Here is an 18827-nt window from a genome sequence, read left to right as displayed (position 1 = left end):
TTGTTAAAAACTGCAACGCATGCTTGTGACTGAGTTGGCCATTGCAAAAATATCCCAGTTCTCTGCCTTGAAAATTTCCTGGGTTTCTTTAGTAGTTTGTTTTGGCTCATTAACAATTTTCACAGTGAAGCCTGTCTGACCTGTTTTTCAGCACTTTGCTCAATCTTTGCAGAGAATATAGCCCATCCCGTTCCCGCGAGCCCATGACATAATAATACCTAAACCACGTTTGACAGATTCCTAGTGGTGTGCGGATCGATATTGAAATATCGATTCTTCCGATACCAGTAATTTATGTTCTAGAATCGATTCTCATCGATATCGATATTTTAGTACTTTGGGGTAAATTTGTAGTTTTTCATTAACAGGAACACCGTGGAAAGAAACTATGTCATTCGGATGGTCTAAATTGGAAGGAACTATTTCCTCTTGCCTTTCACAGTCATATGCGAACTACGGCTGTATAAATGTGTCAGCCCCTGGCCTGCGCACTCACAACAATGGCTGAGCTTGAACGGAGTCATGTGTGGACGTATTTTACCTCCACAAACGACTGAGACGCGGTTTGCGATACATGTGGCAAGACAGTGAGGTGTTGTGGCAACACCACTAACCTAGTCAAACACCTCAGAGTAAATCATATCACAGAATATGACGAGCTTATGTTGAGGCGAACTGAAGAGGAGGAGAGGGACAGGTGCTGCTAGGGGAGACAGACGTCTCTGGCGGAGTCCTTTAGTGCTGCAGGCAGGCAACATGTTCAAATAGCACAAAACTTCAGATTTTTTATTTATGCATGATAATTCTACATTATTAAGCAATATGAACAAGTAGTCTGATGTCCTGTAATCATTATGAAGCTATATTATTACGATTACATAATACAATTATATATTGTATTATGAAATACAATGAAACATTAAGTTTTTGTACAGAGTATCAGTATCGGATCAGTATCATCGATACCACTCTGAATTCATCAGAAAGGAAATCAGTGGTATTGCACCCGATATACTTCAGATCATGAGCCTTTTCTCTCTGTCTCCATGCTTTTCTCTTCCCATTGTACGAGCTTGTTTTCATCTGTCTCAAAAATTATTTTTTCTGAATCATGCAGGCTCCTTTGGGTGTTTTCTGGAAAAAACGCACGCTTCTTTTTAACATTAAACACAAAAGGCATTAGTAAGGTCTACAAACCTATTCCACCCCACATTTAGATTTGGGGTGGTCTGGTCAGCCTGTCTGTTTTACCTTATTTTACAGAAGTTTTTTGGATTTTCCTGCTATTTCTGAAAATAACAACAACATGTAAATATGTATGTAAAATTAGCACCTTGGGGGCCAAACTGAAAAGATAACTTACAGAAAACACTCTACTTGCTGTAAATATTAAATCTCCTTTCAAATTAACACTTTCAGGATCACAGTCCTCATATTTCATATTTCACAGATTGTTGTTGTCTTGTTTTTTGTTTTTTTTTTTAAAAAAAGTTTCTTGTCACAATTAAAAAGGTTTTATTTGCTTCATTTAATTCTGACAAGTTTTACCAGCCACTGGTAAAATGCTGCCCCCTAGAGGTGAAGGTGTTACTCACAATCCACAGAAAATCTGGAGGTCGTGTCTCCAGAAATTTTGAGTATAAGTTGTTACATTTTCTGCATTCTGATAATTTTTGTTTTTTGGACTGATTTGTAAGTTTTCTAAAGGATAACTGTCCCAGAGAGAACTGATGCAGGCATTGAGACAACATCCGTTTTACTGTGATGTAACAGCGCTGACCACTGCAGCACCGTGCTGCATCACAATGTTCATGTTGCTTTAAAACAACTATTCTCAACTTTAATCCTTTAAATTTTTCACTGTGCACATGCTGACACAATTCACTATTTCTTCTTTTATTTGCTCTTTACTTCTTTTATGCACTAATTTTAATTGATTTCTGTCCATATTCAAAGCTTTATTCATTTTCAAAACATGATACACGGACGCCATCTGTGATGATTTTAACGTGTTTGCTTCTTCGTCTCAGCTCCGTTACTGAGGCTGGCTGAAACTAAGTATCACAGGCTTGCTGTGTGGTAGCCTGGGAGTGAACACAAATGCAGGACTCTGGAGACTGAACATAAACTCAACAAAGCAGCTTTATTGCTGTACTCACAAACTCAAACAATACAAAATACAAAACTAAGTAAACTAGGAAACTGACTACAAAGAAACACAGGACGGCCGAGAGAGGACATAGCATTAGGGGAGGACTGATAATGATGTGATAAAAGAAAGGAGGGAAACTGAGGACTCAAATACACACATGAGGTAGGAGTGGAGACACCTTGGGAACAAAATTCAGCTAATGAACCAAGAAGCAAAACTGACTATCAAAATAAGACAGGAAACAGATGTCAATTATTTTAATTCCCATTAATTTAGTTTCTTGTTCCTGGAAACTTTGTTCTTGTTACTGGACCTACTCAGTGTGGTTTCTTTTCAGCAGTTTGACCACAGAGCCTTGACTCACAGGTTCTCTTCTAATGATGTTGAGATGTATAACTCTGGGAAGCACTAAAGTGGGTTCTTAAAAGCTGATTTCTTACATTTCAGTTCAATTCTTGTCCAGAAAGGTTTTTTTTTTAAATTTATTTATTTTTTTTGCACCAGTGTCATCAATGTTTATTCATCTTTACCCAGCTGAGCAGTTTATTACAGTAGATAATATGACAGCATGTAAAGTTTTTTTGCTTTACTTTTCAGCAAAACAATCCAGCTTTAGTGAGACAGAATTGATAATAATGTGCTTTTTAAATTTTTGGGCTAAGGGGAGGAGCCACTAGCCCAAAGACTCATGGGACTGTTCACGTGACATTCACAAGTTAATGGTCTATTATTGTTATTGTTAATGTATAATTGCAGCTGTTTGTTCTGTATTGAGTGTGGCCAGCAATGGACACCATGACTGAGACTGCTGCACCCGTTAATGACCTCTGACCGCTGTTCTTGGATGTTCCTAATAAAACTGCATTTCTGTAGCTGAGCAGTGTATAGAACACAGGAACTGCAGGTCTAAAATAAAGCTCTACATCTTCTACTTTGCTGAAGTTTGCCACAATATGGTTTGGTTGTGTTTTTTCTCTGCATTTGCTTTTATTTTGCATGTTTTTATGACCGAGCAGCATCTCATATAGCTGTGCTTTTGTGTTCTTTGACAGGTATTTTGCATGTATTTGTGTTTAGTTTGCATCTCTTTCTGCTATTTTTCTCTCTTTGGTGTTTCTTTACTACCAGTTTATGCTGTGGGTTTCTGACTGCTTGTGTTCTTGTTGCGGCTTGCTGATGTTGTTCTGCAGATGTTAATGGTTCGGTGTGTCTTTTTCCAATTCTTTTGTATTTGGAGTGTCTTTGCACATTGTTGTGTTTTTGCATCTTTGGTGTCTTTTCTGTTACTTTGTTTTTCTAAAAATCCAGTTTAAGGTAGCTTTTAACACCTTTTGTGTGTCTTTGGAGAGAGAGTTCAATCTCAATCCCAGCAAAGGGGTGTCAAGATCTGCAAGGCAGATCGTCAAGAAATGAGAAGTGTGGACCCAAGTGCAAGCACTGATAACTGAGTAACTGGATGAGTTTATTTCCAGGGCAAGGTGAAGCAGAAAACAAAAGTAGAGCATGGCAGGGAACTAAATTAAACAAAGCCTAAACTGGGAGCAGCTACAAAACAATAATACAGAGGAACAAAAAACCTGGAACATGGAGAAGTCCAACAGGGTTCACACAGGAGACAGACAAACCAGGACCTGATAGAGGCAAACACAAGGCTTAAATACACAGAGGGATAACAAGGGAATGAGACACAGAAGGAGAGCACAGCTGGGAACAATCAGACATGAGAGACCATGGGGAAGCAAAACTCAATACACTGACATAAGACACAGCCCTTCACAATAAAACAGGAAATACACAAAGACGCAGACCAGAGTGGGAGAGAAAGCCACTGAGGAGCACGAGGGAGAGCACAGACATGACGAGCTGGGGAGACATGGAATAACACACAAGGAGGGGAAACCCAATAAACTAAACTGAACAACTTAGGACTGATAGAATAACTCCAAGAACAGCAAATGAACTTAACATGATACAGAAACACAAGGAAACAAAGAACGTTGGGTCAAAATGACCCAGGACCATGACAAGGGGGTTATTGAGCTTTCTTTTGTTAGATAATAAACATGACATGAAAACTGAGTCTAGTTTAAAGAGTAAAGAGTAAATGCAACGAGGAGTGTCCTGCTGGGTTCTCCATCCACGGATCATTTTACACTAATAGCCAAAGCTTTTTCCAGATTCAGTGTCTGTCCATGGAGACCAAATGGGGCCAGCACCACCAGGGTACATTAAGAGATTATATGATCTGTCTTCACTTAAAAACACTAAGCAAAGGGGTTTAAGTCTACAGGTGTATACATTCCTAACAAAACAAATCCTATAACACTGAATGATTATTGGTTGTTATGTTTGTTGACAATAATTCACAGGAGAAGACATTAAAAATAATCTGTCTGAAGTGCACTGTGCTCACCAGCCACTTTCCCACCGTTCAGCTGCTGACTAACAGCAAATATTTAATCAGCTATTAGGAGAAGAAGGTGATTTAAGTGACTTTGAACATGGCATTGTTGTTGGCGTCAGATAGGCGGGTTTGAGTATTTAAGAAACTGCTGATCTGCTGGGATTTTTCCACACAGTCATGTGATGTGGTAGATTGGTATCACCTGCATTTTAACTCACCCTCAAATTTGCTGTGGGAAATGGGAGCTAATTTAGGAGTGGTTTTTTGTGTGTGTTTCACAGTTGCTGTGGGCTGGATTAATTGAAGGCAGGTGTTTTGATAACAGTCACGCTCAAGTACACTTATATTCCAAACTGCTGTTATATTTCCTGTCACTCTAGTATGTTATTTATTCCAGACTTACAATGGTTTAGATTAAAATGTTTATAGCAGACATTCTGTTAGTTATATAATTAAGATTCAGTTGAATTTCTTGTTATATTTTCTGTCTTTGCAGGCCAGAGCCTACTATATGCTGCAGAGTTGGCTTCCTGAGGCCGGGGTGACTGTGGTCCTACTCTGTAGAGAGTGCTGGGTGTGTGAGGACAACTGTCCCCTGTTGATGTTGTCAATATGTTGAGGGTAGATGATTTGCGGCACGGTTGGCCCCAGCTTTGGAATGTGGTTTTTATCCCTTTGCAAGTGGGACACTTCCTTTTTTATGGTCAAAGGAGCTTGCAAAGAAAAGCGTCTGGACTTCTTTAAGTTACTTGAAGACGTTTCACCTCTCATCCGAGAGGCTTCTTCAGTTCTAAGGTCAAATGGTGGAGAGTCCCAGATATAAACCTAGTGGGAGTGTCCCCCCACAGAGGGACAAAAGGACCCCCTGATGATCCTCTAATCGCCTGAGCCAAGGTGTGGAACTGGGTGTGGGTCCCAATCAGCCAGAGTTTCGGGTGGGTTCATTGTGAAACCTGGCCCCACCTTATCATGCGAAGGTGGGGCCAGGGGTCACAATGAACCCACCCGAAACTCTGGCTGATTGGGACCCACACCCAGTTCCACACCTTGGCTCAGGCGATTAGAGGATCATCAGGGGGTCCTTTTGTCCCTCTGTGGGGGGACACTCCCACTAGGTTTATATCTGGGACTCTCCACCATTTGACCTTAGAACTGAAGAAGCCTCTCGGATGAGAGGTGAAACGTCTTCAAGTAACTTAAAGAAGTCCAGACGCTTTTCTTTGCAAGCTCCTTTGACTACGATGACCTGGATGACTGAGAACCTTCACAGACATATTCCTTTTTTATGTGATTAATCTTGTAGCTGGGGTTGTTTCACATTGATCTCAGGGAGTTCACTAATAAATGTAATGTCAGCTCAAACTGGTTTATTGAACAGTGGGTTCATTGTACTCAAATGATCTCCAAAGCCATTAGCTCTCACTCCAATGGGGCACCTTGGGGATGTGGTGGAACAGGATATTCACATCATGGATGTGCAGCTGACCAATCTGCAACAGCTGTGTGATGCTATCATATCAATATGAGCTACAATCACAGAGTTATGTTTCCAGCATCTTGTTGAATGTGTGCCATGAAGAGTCAAGGCAGATCAGAAGGTAAAATGGGGTTGAAACGAGTATTAAAAAGAGTGTCCCTGTGCTGTACACTTTCTTGCAATTCACTAGGGGGCATTCAAGAGTCATGGAAAGTCAGGTGGGGATGTAAAACCATCCGGGGGGAAAACAAAACCAAAAACAGTACTCTGCTCTAAGCTGTATCTGGTTATTTCTGAGAGATTAGCATGTCACAGCACAGGTCATCCTTACAAAAGAAACGCTCCAAGCCCAAAAGAGAAAAACCTGCTGATTCACACTGTTTATGATTCTTAAGAAAACATTCACCCATTCATGATTATCACCATGATAGTTTATTCTTAGTCAACAGTTGAGATGCTAACTTTACTATTTTGTAGTTTATGCATAAGTGACCCATGCATGAATGGATTAACTTCTTCTAACCCAGACCTTCCCAAAGTGTGGGGCCCGCCCCCTGTGGGGTGGGGTGGGGGGGGGGGGGTGGGGGGCAAAACGCTTGGACACTGCAAGCACGGGGCGCCCACAGAAACGCAAAGCAGGAGATGAAGCATCGCTGAATATGTTTCCAAACCAACTTCATTCTAAGCCAAACACTAGAAAATATGTGAAGCAAATCTTCCCTTTGGCTTCACCTGCACAAGTGCCAAGGTAGGTCTCCCCTACATAATTGGTTTTCCCTGTGTGGGAGCACGCGCTGGGCTGTTCAAATCACGGACAGACAGTATCCCACAGTGAAGTTATGATTTCCTATGATGGGATTGTACTAACCACCATTATTCATGATTTTTATAGGTTAAACAGACGACATAGATAAAAGGTCAAGAAATTTGCCACTGGATTTTTTTCCCCCACCACACTTCGCAAGACTGGATGTAGTGATGTTTCCCTATTATAAATTAACAGATTTAACAGGCACCAGAAAACAAACAAAGAAAATTAAAAAAAAAACCCTGGAGTTAGATTGTCATACTTAACAGCTGTAAATGTATTTTTTAAAGACCATTAATATGGAGTTGTCACTGAAGTTGTACAAGATCTCTTTTTAGATTAAAAAATTCAAATATTTTCAATATTTGGAAATGTTCCTGCTGTTTTTTAGCACATTATTTTATTTAGTAAAGATTTCACCTAAAAACCCCATCTTATAGCGAACTCAATGTAAAGTTTAAGATCTAATTAGTATTGTCTGTAGGCATTTTTATATGCTGAATAATCCAGGCTCCTTAAATTCTATTATAAGTATGCAAATTTTAATCAGAAGACCAGAGAAAGAAGCCACACTGATGTTATTTATTTATTAAATTTCATTTCAATTATTGTTTGATTTCAAAGCAAACAGGATAAATCACAGGAGATAATATACTGATTAACTACGGATTCAAGCAGCTCCACAGGGAGGCCAGGAGAGCAGCAAAGAGAGCCACAGTGAGTGGGAGCTGGATGGAAGTGGCTCCGTTACACACGTCTGTGTTACAACACTGGAAAGAGGTGCTGTAGGCCACACTGAGGATGGAGCCGTTCAGCGACGCCCCGCACAGATCCGACTCCAGGCAGCCGCGGGTGTGCAGTTTCAGCCCCCCAGCAGCGCTGAACACTGTAAGGACCGGAAGCAGATGATAAGTAAATATGCAGCGCAGTTTTATCTGCTCTCTAAAACAGCACCTGCTGTTCTGTTTCACAAACCTTCTGGGAAACGTTTTTTAAAATAAAAGTGCAAAACTTTCAGTTAATACCGGCTGATTATCAGCTGAACCTTCTGTCTTCCACAGCCTGAAAACCTTATAACTTTAAAAGGAACCTAGTTTGTTTAATTAATGTAGACTGTTTCAAAGGTTCAGGCTGCCCCATGGTAGCATTTTGATGATTCTGAATCAGTGACCCGGGATTTTATATTGTATTTTTTTATTTCTTAGGTTATATATGAATATGTTAAATTCTTGTGTTATTTTTAGTTAAGGTTTGTTATGTTATCATCAAGGTCCGTTTAGTTTTAAGTCTTACCAAAGTTGTATCTAAGCACATCAAACATTTACACACTCAAATTCCGATGGATACATCGGGGACAACTTGGAGTTAAGTGTTTAGCCCAAGTATACATTGTGATTAAAGGAGCCAGGGGATGGAAACTGCCAATCTTCCAGTTCCTTTCAGGCGGTATGAACTCTGGGTGTGAACAAAAGGAATGCATAAATTGCTTGGAGGCATTTAAATAATTATTGGCAAGTGACTATGACAGCTGCCTGTTGAAATGGTAACTGTGAAAATATTTTCAAATAGTTCCTGGTATGGACGTTTGTTTCCACCACAGAAACAACAAAAAACATTTCATGCCACACTTAAGCCAGAATTTCGGCTCATTATCTCAAAATTTCAAGTAATTTTGTTAAAATTTAAAGGTAATTACTCCAATTTTGTGCCTTTTTGATAGCAATAAGTTATTCAGTTTACTCAGTGGTGGAAACAAGCTTCCATACGACATCAAGTTTTCTGATCTGACTAAAATTTTCTTTGGCTAAAGGGTTTTTTTTTTTTGTTTGGCTGTGCAGCAGCTCCATGTAAAAAAACAAAAACAAAGATGTATCTCTGTTTTGTACTGAGCTTTAGTATTTGACAGGCAACCCTAAATTTTTAATGTAATAATTTCACCTGAAATATTTGATTTTGTTCAATCAACCTTTGTCATGCGAACAAAGACTGAAAGTATTTCTGTTTTTTCTCATGTGTTTCCTCAGTTTTGAGCTTTCTCTGTCTGAATATCTTCACAATAGAGGAAAAAAAGTTTCCTTACGTGCATCTCCTCTGAAGCAGCTCTGATTTGTATTAGTACAAGTGACATCTTTTGATAGGAAGCATGTTCCAAAGATGCCAATGGGACACTGACGACAGGTCAGGCATTGTGCTGTGAAGTGGGGAAAAAACAGCAGAGGGATCAGGTTTCAGTCAGTCCAGTTTCATCTGTTTGCCTCCGTTAATAGTGGAGGAAGCATTTCCCCAAAAACAAATAAAAAATACATCACAAAAAATTGTATTTTACAAGTAAAAGTTCCACAATGAAAGAAATACAGTTAAGTAAAAGATCAGACAACTGAGAGCAAAATAGACCCATAATGGTAAGTGGCTTCATTCAGAATGCCATAATGGAGTAGTTTTTAAACCTATGTTGTCTTTGTGCAATCTAAGAATTCAACTACTTTAACTACTTTAAGTCTCTTCTTACATTTTTCTTTAACAAAAAGACTTTTTAATAATTATTTTTCATTTTTATTTCGTGTTCTTTGTTTTGTTCTTATAGGTTTTTTTTTTAAAGACCAGCCTTTTCTGTGATTTTATTTTTAAAATGTCTTTCTGTAAAGCGCTTTTATAACTTTGTTTAAAAGGTTCTGTATAAGAAATGATTATTATTATTATTATTATTACTTGTTTGTTATTTAATTATTACATTTTTATTTTGTGTTTTTAGTCTTAAATGATTAGAAGACATGTTTCCTCGTTGAGAAATGATGAGGAACTTTTTAATTAAGGAATCAATTGTAAAGTCCACAGGACCCAAGCTGATTTCTGGCTTTTTCCCCTCCCCTAAACATCGATGTTCAGGAACAATCATTTCCTTAAAGCCGCAACCTAAAAGTTTAGGTACTTTTAAGTTGGGGCACTTACAGTTCTCTTATCTCAGCCCGTGCATCTCAGTCATCTACAACAAAAAAAAATATTATTGAGAATAAAGTAGAAATTTTGAGATTAAACCTGAAATTCTATTTTGAGAAAAACGTAGACGGAGATTACAGAGGTTTCAAGACAAACTGAAAGTGTAGATGAGATGGTGGAATCGTACTTCAGAATAAGTAAATGGCCTGTATTTGTATAGCGCTTTACTAGTCCCTAAGGACCCCAAAGCGCTTTACACAACCAGTCATCCACCCATTCACACACACATTCACACACTGGTGATGGCAAGCTACATTGTAGCCACAGCTGCCCTGGGGCGCACTGACAGAGGCGAGGCTGCCGGACACTGGCGCCACCGGGCGCTAAGTGTTAGTTACAATGTGAAATATTTCTCTTTTAGGACATAGAAACAATGCGTTGACAAGTACATTTATGCTCAAGGGATGACGCAGAAAGCCAGATCTGGTCAGAAGGAAAGAAAAACCACACAAACTTGGAGGGGCTGGTCAGACTTTTACAAAATGAAATAGCTGGCAGTGGACAGATGTGCAGATATCAGTGCAGTAAAGAGGATGTATGCTGAATCACGAGACACGATAAGACAGCTGATTAATTTGTTTCGTGACTCCTCTACACAGGGCATATTTTCTTTTTTAATGTGAACCTAATAATCATATAATCATAATTATCGCATTGTTCTGAAGGCAGGACTGTGATGCAGTTTTCTGCCTCGCCACTAGAGGGCGCGGTCGTTTTGTGAGTAATGTTTGACTGGGATGAAAAATGGTGTTCATGGAGGCAGTGTGAATCACAAGTTATGCTTAGGAGCAGTTTATTTGGGTTCAATGAGAGTGTGCGTCCATAAGACTGAACCACACACGCACACACACATACCCACACCCACGCTAAATTGCCATTAAAGAGCTGAACGATCATCCCCTGCGATCACCACCGCAGAACTGAACCTCATGTCAGAAATCATCATAACACTCATAGTCAATATAAGTCATCTATTTTCTTACTTTAATTCTTAAATTTAGGATGTTTTGAGTTTCCTGGGACTGCTGGTGGTCTCTGGTCCAAAATCAAAAATAAAAACTGAAATATTATGCTGTGATGTTACGGGGATTTTAAAAACTGTTTGGGAATCCAGCATTTGCTAAAATAAACCCAACCTTCTAATTTTGATGCTTTCTGTAACTTACCTGCTGCGATGAAGGCACCCAAGACAATTGTCGCTTTCCAAAAATTATTCATCATTCACACAAGTCGTCTTAAAATAACTAGGTTAGGTAGGCGTTATGTGTGCGTGTGTCAGGTGAATTTAAAGAAAACAATTTGCAACATTTAAACAATGGCTTGACTTAAAAGGAATATGCAGGAATGTAGTTTATCAGGTTTTTTTGTTCCAACAGCAACTCTCCAGCCAATTATCTAAAATGTCACAAGCATTCACAGGAAAAGATTAAAATCATTTTCTCAAAAGATAATTCGGAGCATAAACACCTTTTAATATTTGTTCATCAGATTTCATGGACTTTAAAATGCTAACTGTTAATACTAATTACATCTTTTCTATTGTGTATTCACTCATTTCCTGCGCTACATCATAGGTGCAGTAAAACAGATATTCTACACAGAATACAGAAGTTTAGTCAATGAACAAAGTAAAGAAACAAAACAAAACCCTGCATTAAAAACAAAGAAGAAGTTATGTCTTGATGCATGCTCAATCATCCAGTTAAGTAAATCCCAAAAGATTGACTGTTCATCTGGACGTAGCCATTCCCCAACTCTCTGTGAATGGTACTCATGGCCATTGATCAGTGGTCTTTGATCAATGATCCATGGGCTTTGATGAGTGGTTGTTGATCAATGGTCATGGGAATTTACATATGAATGATCAATGAATCGACCTCATAGCACATTGCTCATTCAGTGGTGACAGTTTCAGTCATTGTGCAAAGGTACTGTTTATAAGATTGGGGAAACATGCAGTCAGCTTAGACTGAAGAAGTCACTTGAATGAGTGACGCAAAGTTTCTCCCACTGAAAATGCTACTTCCAGATGAACACAATCAACCTTTTGGGAAAGAAGAAAACAGTTTTTATTTTTGCTGCTTGTTTTTGGCTTCAGAAGGCCCACAGGCTCCAGACTGCTGCCAGGCATGCGCCCAATGCAGCGGCGAGAGGAAGGTGGGCAGATGAAGCTCCATTACATTGGTCGGCGTTGCAGCAGTTCCTAGTGAGGGTGTAGGTGATTCCCAGCAGGGATCCTTTTTCTGTTTGGTTGCAGAGAGACGAAGACACGCAGCCCTGATTTTGTAAAGTCATCCATTTACTGATGTTAAAGTCTAAAAAGAGGAAAAACAAGCATGATTTTTACAGATTATTCTCAGATTCTACTTTATTCCACTGAAGTCTAAGTTGTGTAAGGTTGTGCTGAGATTCTGAATAATTTGCCCTTTTGGATAAATTTAAATAAAGACAATCAGAAAAAATGGTTGCAGATTGCTGCATAGTAACCACTGTTTTAATCTTTCAGCATTTTTGTATTTTAACTTATATATTTGCTCCATAGTGCGGTGCTTTTTATATTTGTTTGGCATGTGAAAAATTGCAGGCTTGAGTGCAGCTGGAAACATAAATCCACTTTACGGTGACTCAGAAAGCCGATCATGCCTTAAACTCTGTAGGAAACCTGTTTGGTGACCTCTTGTGACATGAGAGCAGCTGCAACCTTATTTAATGTTTTCATTGTGAAATATTTAGGCTCAAATAAAAGCAAGAAATTATGAACAATTAAAATGGTAAATGGCCCGTATTTGTATAGCGCTTTACTTAGTCCCTAAGGACTCCAAAGCACTTTACACTACATTCAGTCATTCACACACTGGTGGTGGCAAGCTACATTGTAGACACAGCTGCCCTGGGGCACACTGACAGAGGCAAGGCTGCCAGACACTGGCACCACCGCACCCTCTGACCACCACCAGGCAGCCTGGGATCAAACCACCAACCTTCTGATTAGTGGCTGACCTGCTCTGCCACCTGAGCTACAGCCACCAATTACCTTGAAATTGTAAGATATTGGAGCTGTATGTAAGAAAAAACAAAGATTTTGAGACAAAATCTCAGTGAATCACCACCTTATTGTGTGAGAGAGCTTTGTGCGTTCCAGTGATTTCAGGAGGTTTGTTGTCAGGGCTAATTTACCCCTGGTAGGGTCTCCTAAGGCAAATTGGTCCTGACAATAAACTATTGAGAAAACACCCATGGGTCCCACTCCAAGTCAATCTCAGGATAGGGGATAGAGGGTAAGTGTCTGTTGGCCTGGCTTTAGCCTGTGGGCCCCATAACAGCTACATGGGTTCACCTTCTTGTCGGTTCATCACCTGTCGAAGGGACCTTAGGTTCTGATGGGCTTGTTTGATCTATGTTCTGCATAATAGTACTGCAGCTTCAAAGTTATTGGTGCTGGTCATGGAGGTAGTGCCTGAGCCTGTCAAGCTGTCAGGCTTGGTTAACCTGTGGGACTCTGGAGGCAGCTCACGGTTACCGGCAGGCGAAGCGGAGCACAGCTCTGGCAGTGTCAGAAGCAAAAACTCAGGTGTGGGAGGAGTTTGACTAGGACATGGAGCAAGACTTTCAGTTGGCCTCAAATTGATTTTGGCAAACCATCAGGTGACTCAGGAGGAAGCGATACTCTTTCACACTGTGTGCAATGGGGGTGATGTGCTGCTGACGTCAGGTGGTAGAAAGAACACTGTCAGGATCTCCTGAATCCCCCTGACATGCCTCCCATACTGAAAGCAAAGTCTGGGGATGATGCATAGGACTTGAAATAAAGCACCAGTTATTCTGCACCGCCAAAGTCTTGTTCCATTAAACTGTGAACACTGCAGTATTGGAAGGCTGTAGCTGAAGGTGGAGTTAGTAACAACACAGCCTGGAGCAGACTTTAATCTTTGTGGGACACTCTGCTGTTGTTGGTGTGGCACATTTAAGCGTTGTGTAACTAAATCCAAACTGCTTGTTTCACAACCAGTCAGAACATCTTCTGGAATTACTCAAGGTTTCATGCAAACTGCAATTTTTGATGGGGTTGTCAGACGTACAGGATGAAGTAATTATTTTTCGTGCCAGCCACACCCTGATCTGTGCTTCCAGTACAGGTTTTTCACGCTCCACAGCCTTACACAGGTCCAGGAAACAATTAACAACTCAGTAGGAGAAAGCTACAGGTAAGTAACACTGTCACCGCAGACGCACAAAAACCCAGTGTCCTCACTCATGTCCCTATTGTTTTTGCCTAAAGAAGTCTAAAGATGGAGGTCAGATTTGTTTCTGAAATCAGATCTCTATGACTTGTTCTCTGTTTTGTTATTCGCTGGTCTGCTAATGTTGTGATATGGTTTATTAGAACCCAAACTTGTGTTGTAGGGTGTTTGTCTTACAATGCCCTGAAGTGACTGTTGTAATTTTCGGCTATATAAATAAAACTGAATTGAACTGAGTTGAATTTAAGCCACATTTTGTGGTAAAGCTTACCGGGTTGTGTTGTCTAAACCTAACCAAGGGGCAAATAACAATTTTATTTAAAAGCAGTACTTACAGTTGGTTTAACAGAGGACTCAAACGTCTACCTCTTGTTTTTAATCATTTCTTCAACCAAAACATCCTGTTTTCTTCACCTGACTTCTTAAAGCATTTCTTCTAAAGGTGAATTTCTCCCACTACCCGTGGATTCTCTTCATAGTTTTACATCACGCAGACGTGGCTATGTGCAGCCTCACAACCACACTCCTAAGTTAACCTTAACTTAACCCGTACCCTGCACGTAACCTCTTGACGTAATCCAGATACAAATGATCCAATAATCCAGTTTACTTTTGTCCTGGTTGTTCAAAAAGGAACTGAATAGGATCTTTTTGATTGTGATACAGAGATTTGCCAGTGCTTTAACAAGGAGCACCAAAATCCATACAAAATAAAATATCCTTAATTAATTATAGACATTTCGATAGAAACACCTATTTCATGGAATATTTCATTAGTAATGAATTCATTATTTTATACACACCCAGTTTACCTCACCCACGTTGATACAGATGCACTGTACTGCATGAAATAAACAAATGCAGCCATGAGTAAGACACAAAAACATGGTTACTGCTGCTCCTGTTAGCTAGCAAAGCAGGTATGACCAGCTGTGAAACATGAACATTTCTCCTTTTTCTCTGCAGTAACACACTTTCTTCACTGTTTTCTTCATGCTTTTACTCCACTTAGGCTGAAACTAAAACTTGCTTCACTGAGCAAGAAACTAAAAACTGACCAGCAGATGGAAGCAAACCTTCAGAAAATAGACTGAAAATGAGGTTTCACCTTTAAAAGTCTTAATTAATTACATTTCATAATCTATTTTTAGATTATTGCTTTGACTTCCACCACACAGCTCACAGTTTATTTGAAATATGTCTTTAGATTAGATTAGATTAAATTTATTGTCATTAAATGCCACTCGTCATTATTTATTTATTATTTTTCTATGCTTAGAGATAAGTTCATTTATTTATTTATTTTAGTTAGTTGTTTATTTATTTGTGTGAAGGGAACATGCAAAGTAAGCATTTCATTGCTCAGCGTAACCATTTTTGTTTTGCGGTGTATATGACAATAAACTTCTAAAATGTTGAATCTTAAAAAAGGATACAACTCACGTTTGGCATCTAATATGTATACAAAATATACGCACACACATATACACAAACCATTTATGATTTTAATAAAGAAAAACCCAAGTCCTGCATATATATTGTATGTTTGAAATATAATTAATAGACTTTTATTACAATAAATATATAGGTCAATATATAAATATACTACTTAAAGCATAAAAATAATGGTGCAAAAACACAGATTATCATTCTCTTAATTCTGTTTATCATTTCTAGTTTTCTTGCACTCTAGAGTTTTCAGTTTTCATTTGTGATCTGTCTCCAGCCCTTTGCTGTAATCTGGGTAATGGTGATGTTTTGAATCAAAACTTATCAAAACACAATCTGCATGGCTGATCCAGTCAAAAAAACACTTAAAACGATAAACGATAACCTTTAAACAACCATGGATCTGAAACATGGAGTCAGTATGGAACCTTAGATCTGAAATTCTTGCTAATGGCCCTATATTTGGTGGTAATTTCAAATCATAGCGAATACAGCAGGCAGTTTATAAATTATGATCCCTGTTTGGAATCAAAGAGGATATTGGGTGATTTCCAGGTGGCGTTGACCATCTTTTATATACAGTCTATGTTAACACCAGACATCATGCCTTTACCTTAACTCTGGAATGTCTGTGAAGGATCTCAGTCGTCCAGGTCATTGTAGTCCAAGGAGCTTGGAAAGAAAAGCGTCTGGACTTCTTTAAGTTGCTTGAAGACGTTTCACCTCTCATCCGAGAAGCTTCTTCAGTTCAGTTCAGAACTGAAGAAGCTTCTCAGACGCTTTTCTTTCCAAGCTCCTTAACTCTGCAATGTACCTGTGGCAATGTGTTTGATGTGAAGGCAGAATTCTTCAAGTCCTTTTATTCCAGATCAGAATTCACAAAATCAACCTCCTGATTCGTGTTACTCACCCACTTTTCCCGTGTAGCAACTGAACTGGGTGTTGTTGCAGCTCTCAGTGGAGCTGAGCAAGCACTTAGGTCCAAAACCCGCTGTGCATGTGTTACAAGTCAGAGATTTTCCTGTGAACCAAGGAGGAAGAGAAATTTCAAGAAACTGTTCAGGAAGTTATGACCACAAGTTACTGGAAAAGTTATCAAACATAAATCAGATACCTCATTCAGTTTCCTGATTGTGTTAAGTATTTTTTTTCCTAATAGTTATATATGCTGGATAAGTGCATGTGGGATCATGCACTTACACAAAACACACAAAAATTATGTGATAAAAACATTTACAAGACAAAACATGTTTAATGGTAGATATTTAATGACACTGATTTACATTTAAAAAATCAAAAAGCCATCACTGATTGCAAATATTTTTAAATTGGTTGGTAACTCCCTGACAACCGCTGGTTGCTCGGGAAAAGAAACAGAATGGGTTTGCAAGTGGTTGCTGTCGGTCAGCTGGTGAGGTCAGCTGCAAAGAGGTATGCAGTGCAAGATCTTCTTGCGGTTGCTCTGTTCGTGAGCAGACTACTGTGGACACCCACAGCATGGAAGATGCCAAAACTGTGAAAAGTGTCTTGAAAATAAAAGCTGCACCTTGTGAAATCTGTGTGTGTGGCTAAGCTGATCGTGACGTGATTGGGAGGTGATGAAACTACAGCGTAAATTTAACTTACACATTCAAATCCACTGTTATACAATCTGTTTATCTGACTTCCAGTAGCCTTCCAGGAAGCACTTGCCAGCCACCTGTGAAATACACAATTTCTCCAAGCAACCGCTGGTTGCCAGGGGTTACTGACCAGTGTCTGGACATGTGTGACTAGTTTGTAGTATTAAAAGCAAAAGTACTTTTCTTTTTTTACAGGTTATTTTATTATAAATTTTAAAGCATTTTATTGCATTTTATTGTTAAAACTACATATCAAAGTTTATGTATATGTGTCATAGGTAAGAAAGATAAGAAAAAACTGGAGAGTCATGAGATTGTTTGGGTTTTTTTTAGCTTTGAAATATCCATATTAAATTAATGAATAAACAAACAAATAAATACATAAAAAAATAATTAAAGAATTAGTGAAACATGCAAATATTTAAGTAAAAGCACTTTAAAACTACATTGTACATACTGCAGATGCAGGGTACACACTGGACAGGTGGCCAGTCTGTTACAGAGTAAACACAGACAACGTTCATACTCATACTCACACCAGTAGCAAAGATAGAATCAGTAACTAACCCCACAAACTGCTGGTCTCTGGGTTGTGGATCACCCAGAGAGAAGCTCCACACAGGAAGAGCAGACAGTGGATTTGAAACCAGGACCGTCTTACTGTTTCATAACACTTATGCTGAAATGTTGCTAATTTTAATTAAAAGTGTGATAAAATTGTTTGTAACCTGAGACGTTCAAAGATGTGACCACTTGTGAAAGTAAATTTGTGCTCAAAACAGTTTTTGGTGAAGACATTTTTATATTCTTAAAAAGACTAGAAATGTACAATTTCACCAGCATCTGGTCCATCTTACCTGTAGCAAACAGGGCCATCAGTGCTGCACAGATCCACAGAAGATTTTTCATCTTGCTTTTACACAGTTGAGTGTTTTATTGAGAAATTGCAGATAAAAAGACCAAACACAAGTTTCCAGATGAGCGCTGGCGATGGTTTCAGATGAGGTTCTTAACTCTGCTCAGCTGCTTATGTGTGGAAAGGCGTATCATCAGGTCCTGAATACAAACAATAATGTCGGAATATTGTCTGAATGCAGACAATAGATTAATGTTGACACTGATTTCTATTCATCTGCCGATATATTACCTCGCAGCCAACTGAGATCTGTTTGAAAAGGATGAAGCCTATTGAAAAAGGAACACACACAAAAGAGAGAGAAAAAGATCACTGGAGTCTCACTGTGTTTGAACCTTTGCAAACTGGGAAATATTTAAAACCTGTATCATCATTTTCCTATAATGCATTTGGTTTTATAAAGAACAATGCCCAGTGCACTCATTTCATTCTCATGATATAGAGCTGCCACATAATTACAGTAGTTGCATCATCTCCCAATCTCGTCACGATCAGCGCAGCCCACAGATAGACTTTTAAGAGCTGTACTTTCTAGATGATGAGATATTCAAAGTTTTTACAATTTTCACCACAATTGCAGATTTTGCTGATGAACCTCTGCCCCTCTATGATACTCAATTTACCCAATCATGACCCTTTAGCTAAAACTATGTTTTAGGATTCTTATTATTATTGTACCTTAAAGCCATGTTTCATTTCCATTAGGTTTTTCCATCATTGTTCACAGGCTTGGTCACCAAGCATGGATTCAAACATGCATC

General features: G+C 39.0%; 1 protein-coding gene and 1 long non-coding RNA gene across 2 annotated transcripts; both read right to left on the bottom strand.

Annotated features, from left to right (window-relative positions):
* Window positions 1–7535: 7535 nt before the first annotated feature.
* Window positions 7536–11128, bottom strand: LOC118453999 (uncharacterized). The gene is made up of 3 exons (XR_015717079.1): window positions 11005–11128; window positions 8922–9032; window positions 7536–7727 (listed from the first exon to the last, which is right to left on the bottom strand). It is a non-coding gene; the product is annotated as an uncharacterized LOC118453999 (long non-coding RNA).
* A 764-nt stretch (window positions 11129–11892) lies between these two features.
* On the bottom strand, window positions 11893–18079 carry LOC148096707 (sperm acrosome membrane-associated protein 4-like). Its single transcript, XM_087835438.1, has 3 exons — window positions 18008–18079; window positions 16439–16549; window positions 11893–12153 (listed from the first exon to the last, which is right to left on the bottom strand). Exons 1-3 carry the CDS (start codon window positions 18057–18059, stop codon window positions 11933–11935), a joined length of 384 nt encoding a protein of 127 aa, XP_087691564.1. The 5' UTR covers window positions 18060–18079; the 3' UTR covers window positions 11893–11932.
* Window positions 18080–18827: the final 748 nt, after the last annotated feature.

Source organism: Neolamprologus brichardi, chromosome 22 (genome assembly GCF_056152115.1).
Source record: "Neolamprologus brichardi isolate AB-2024 chromosome 22, ASM5615211v1, whole genome shotgun sequence".
Lineage (NCBI taxonomy): Eukaryota > Metazoa > Chordata > Actinopteri > Cichliformes > Cichlidae > Neolamprologus > Neolamprologus brichardi.
Note: the sequence above shows the minus strand (reverse complement) of the source record. Positions and strands in the feature narration are given on the sequence as shown.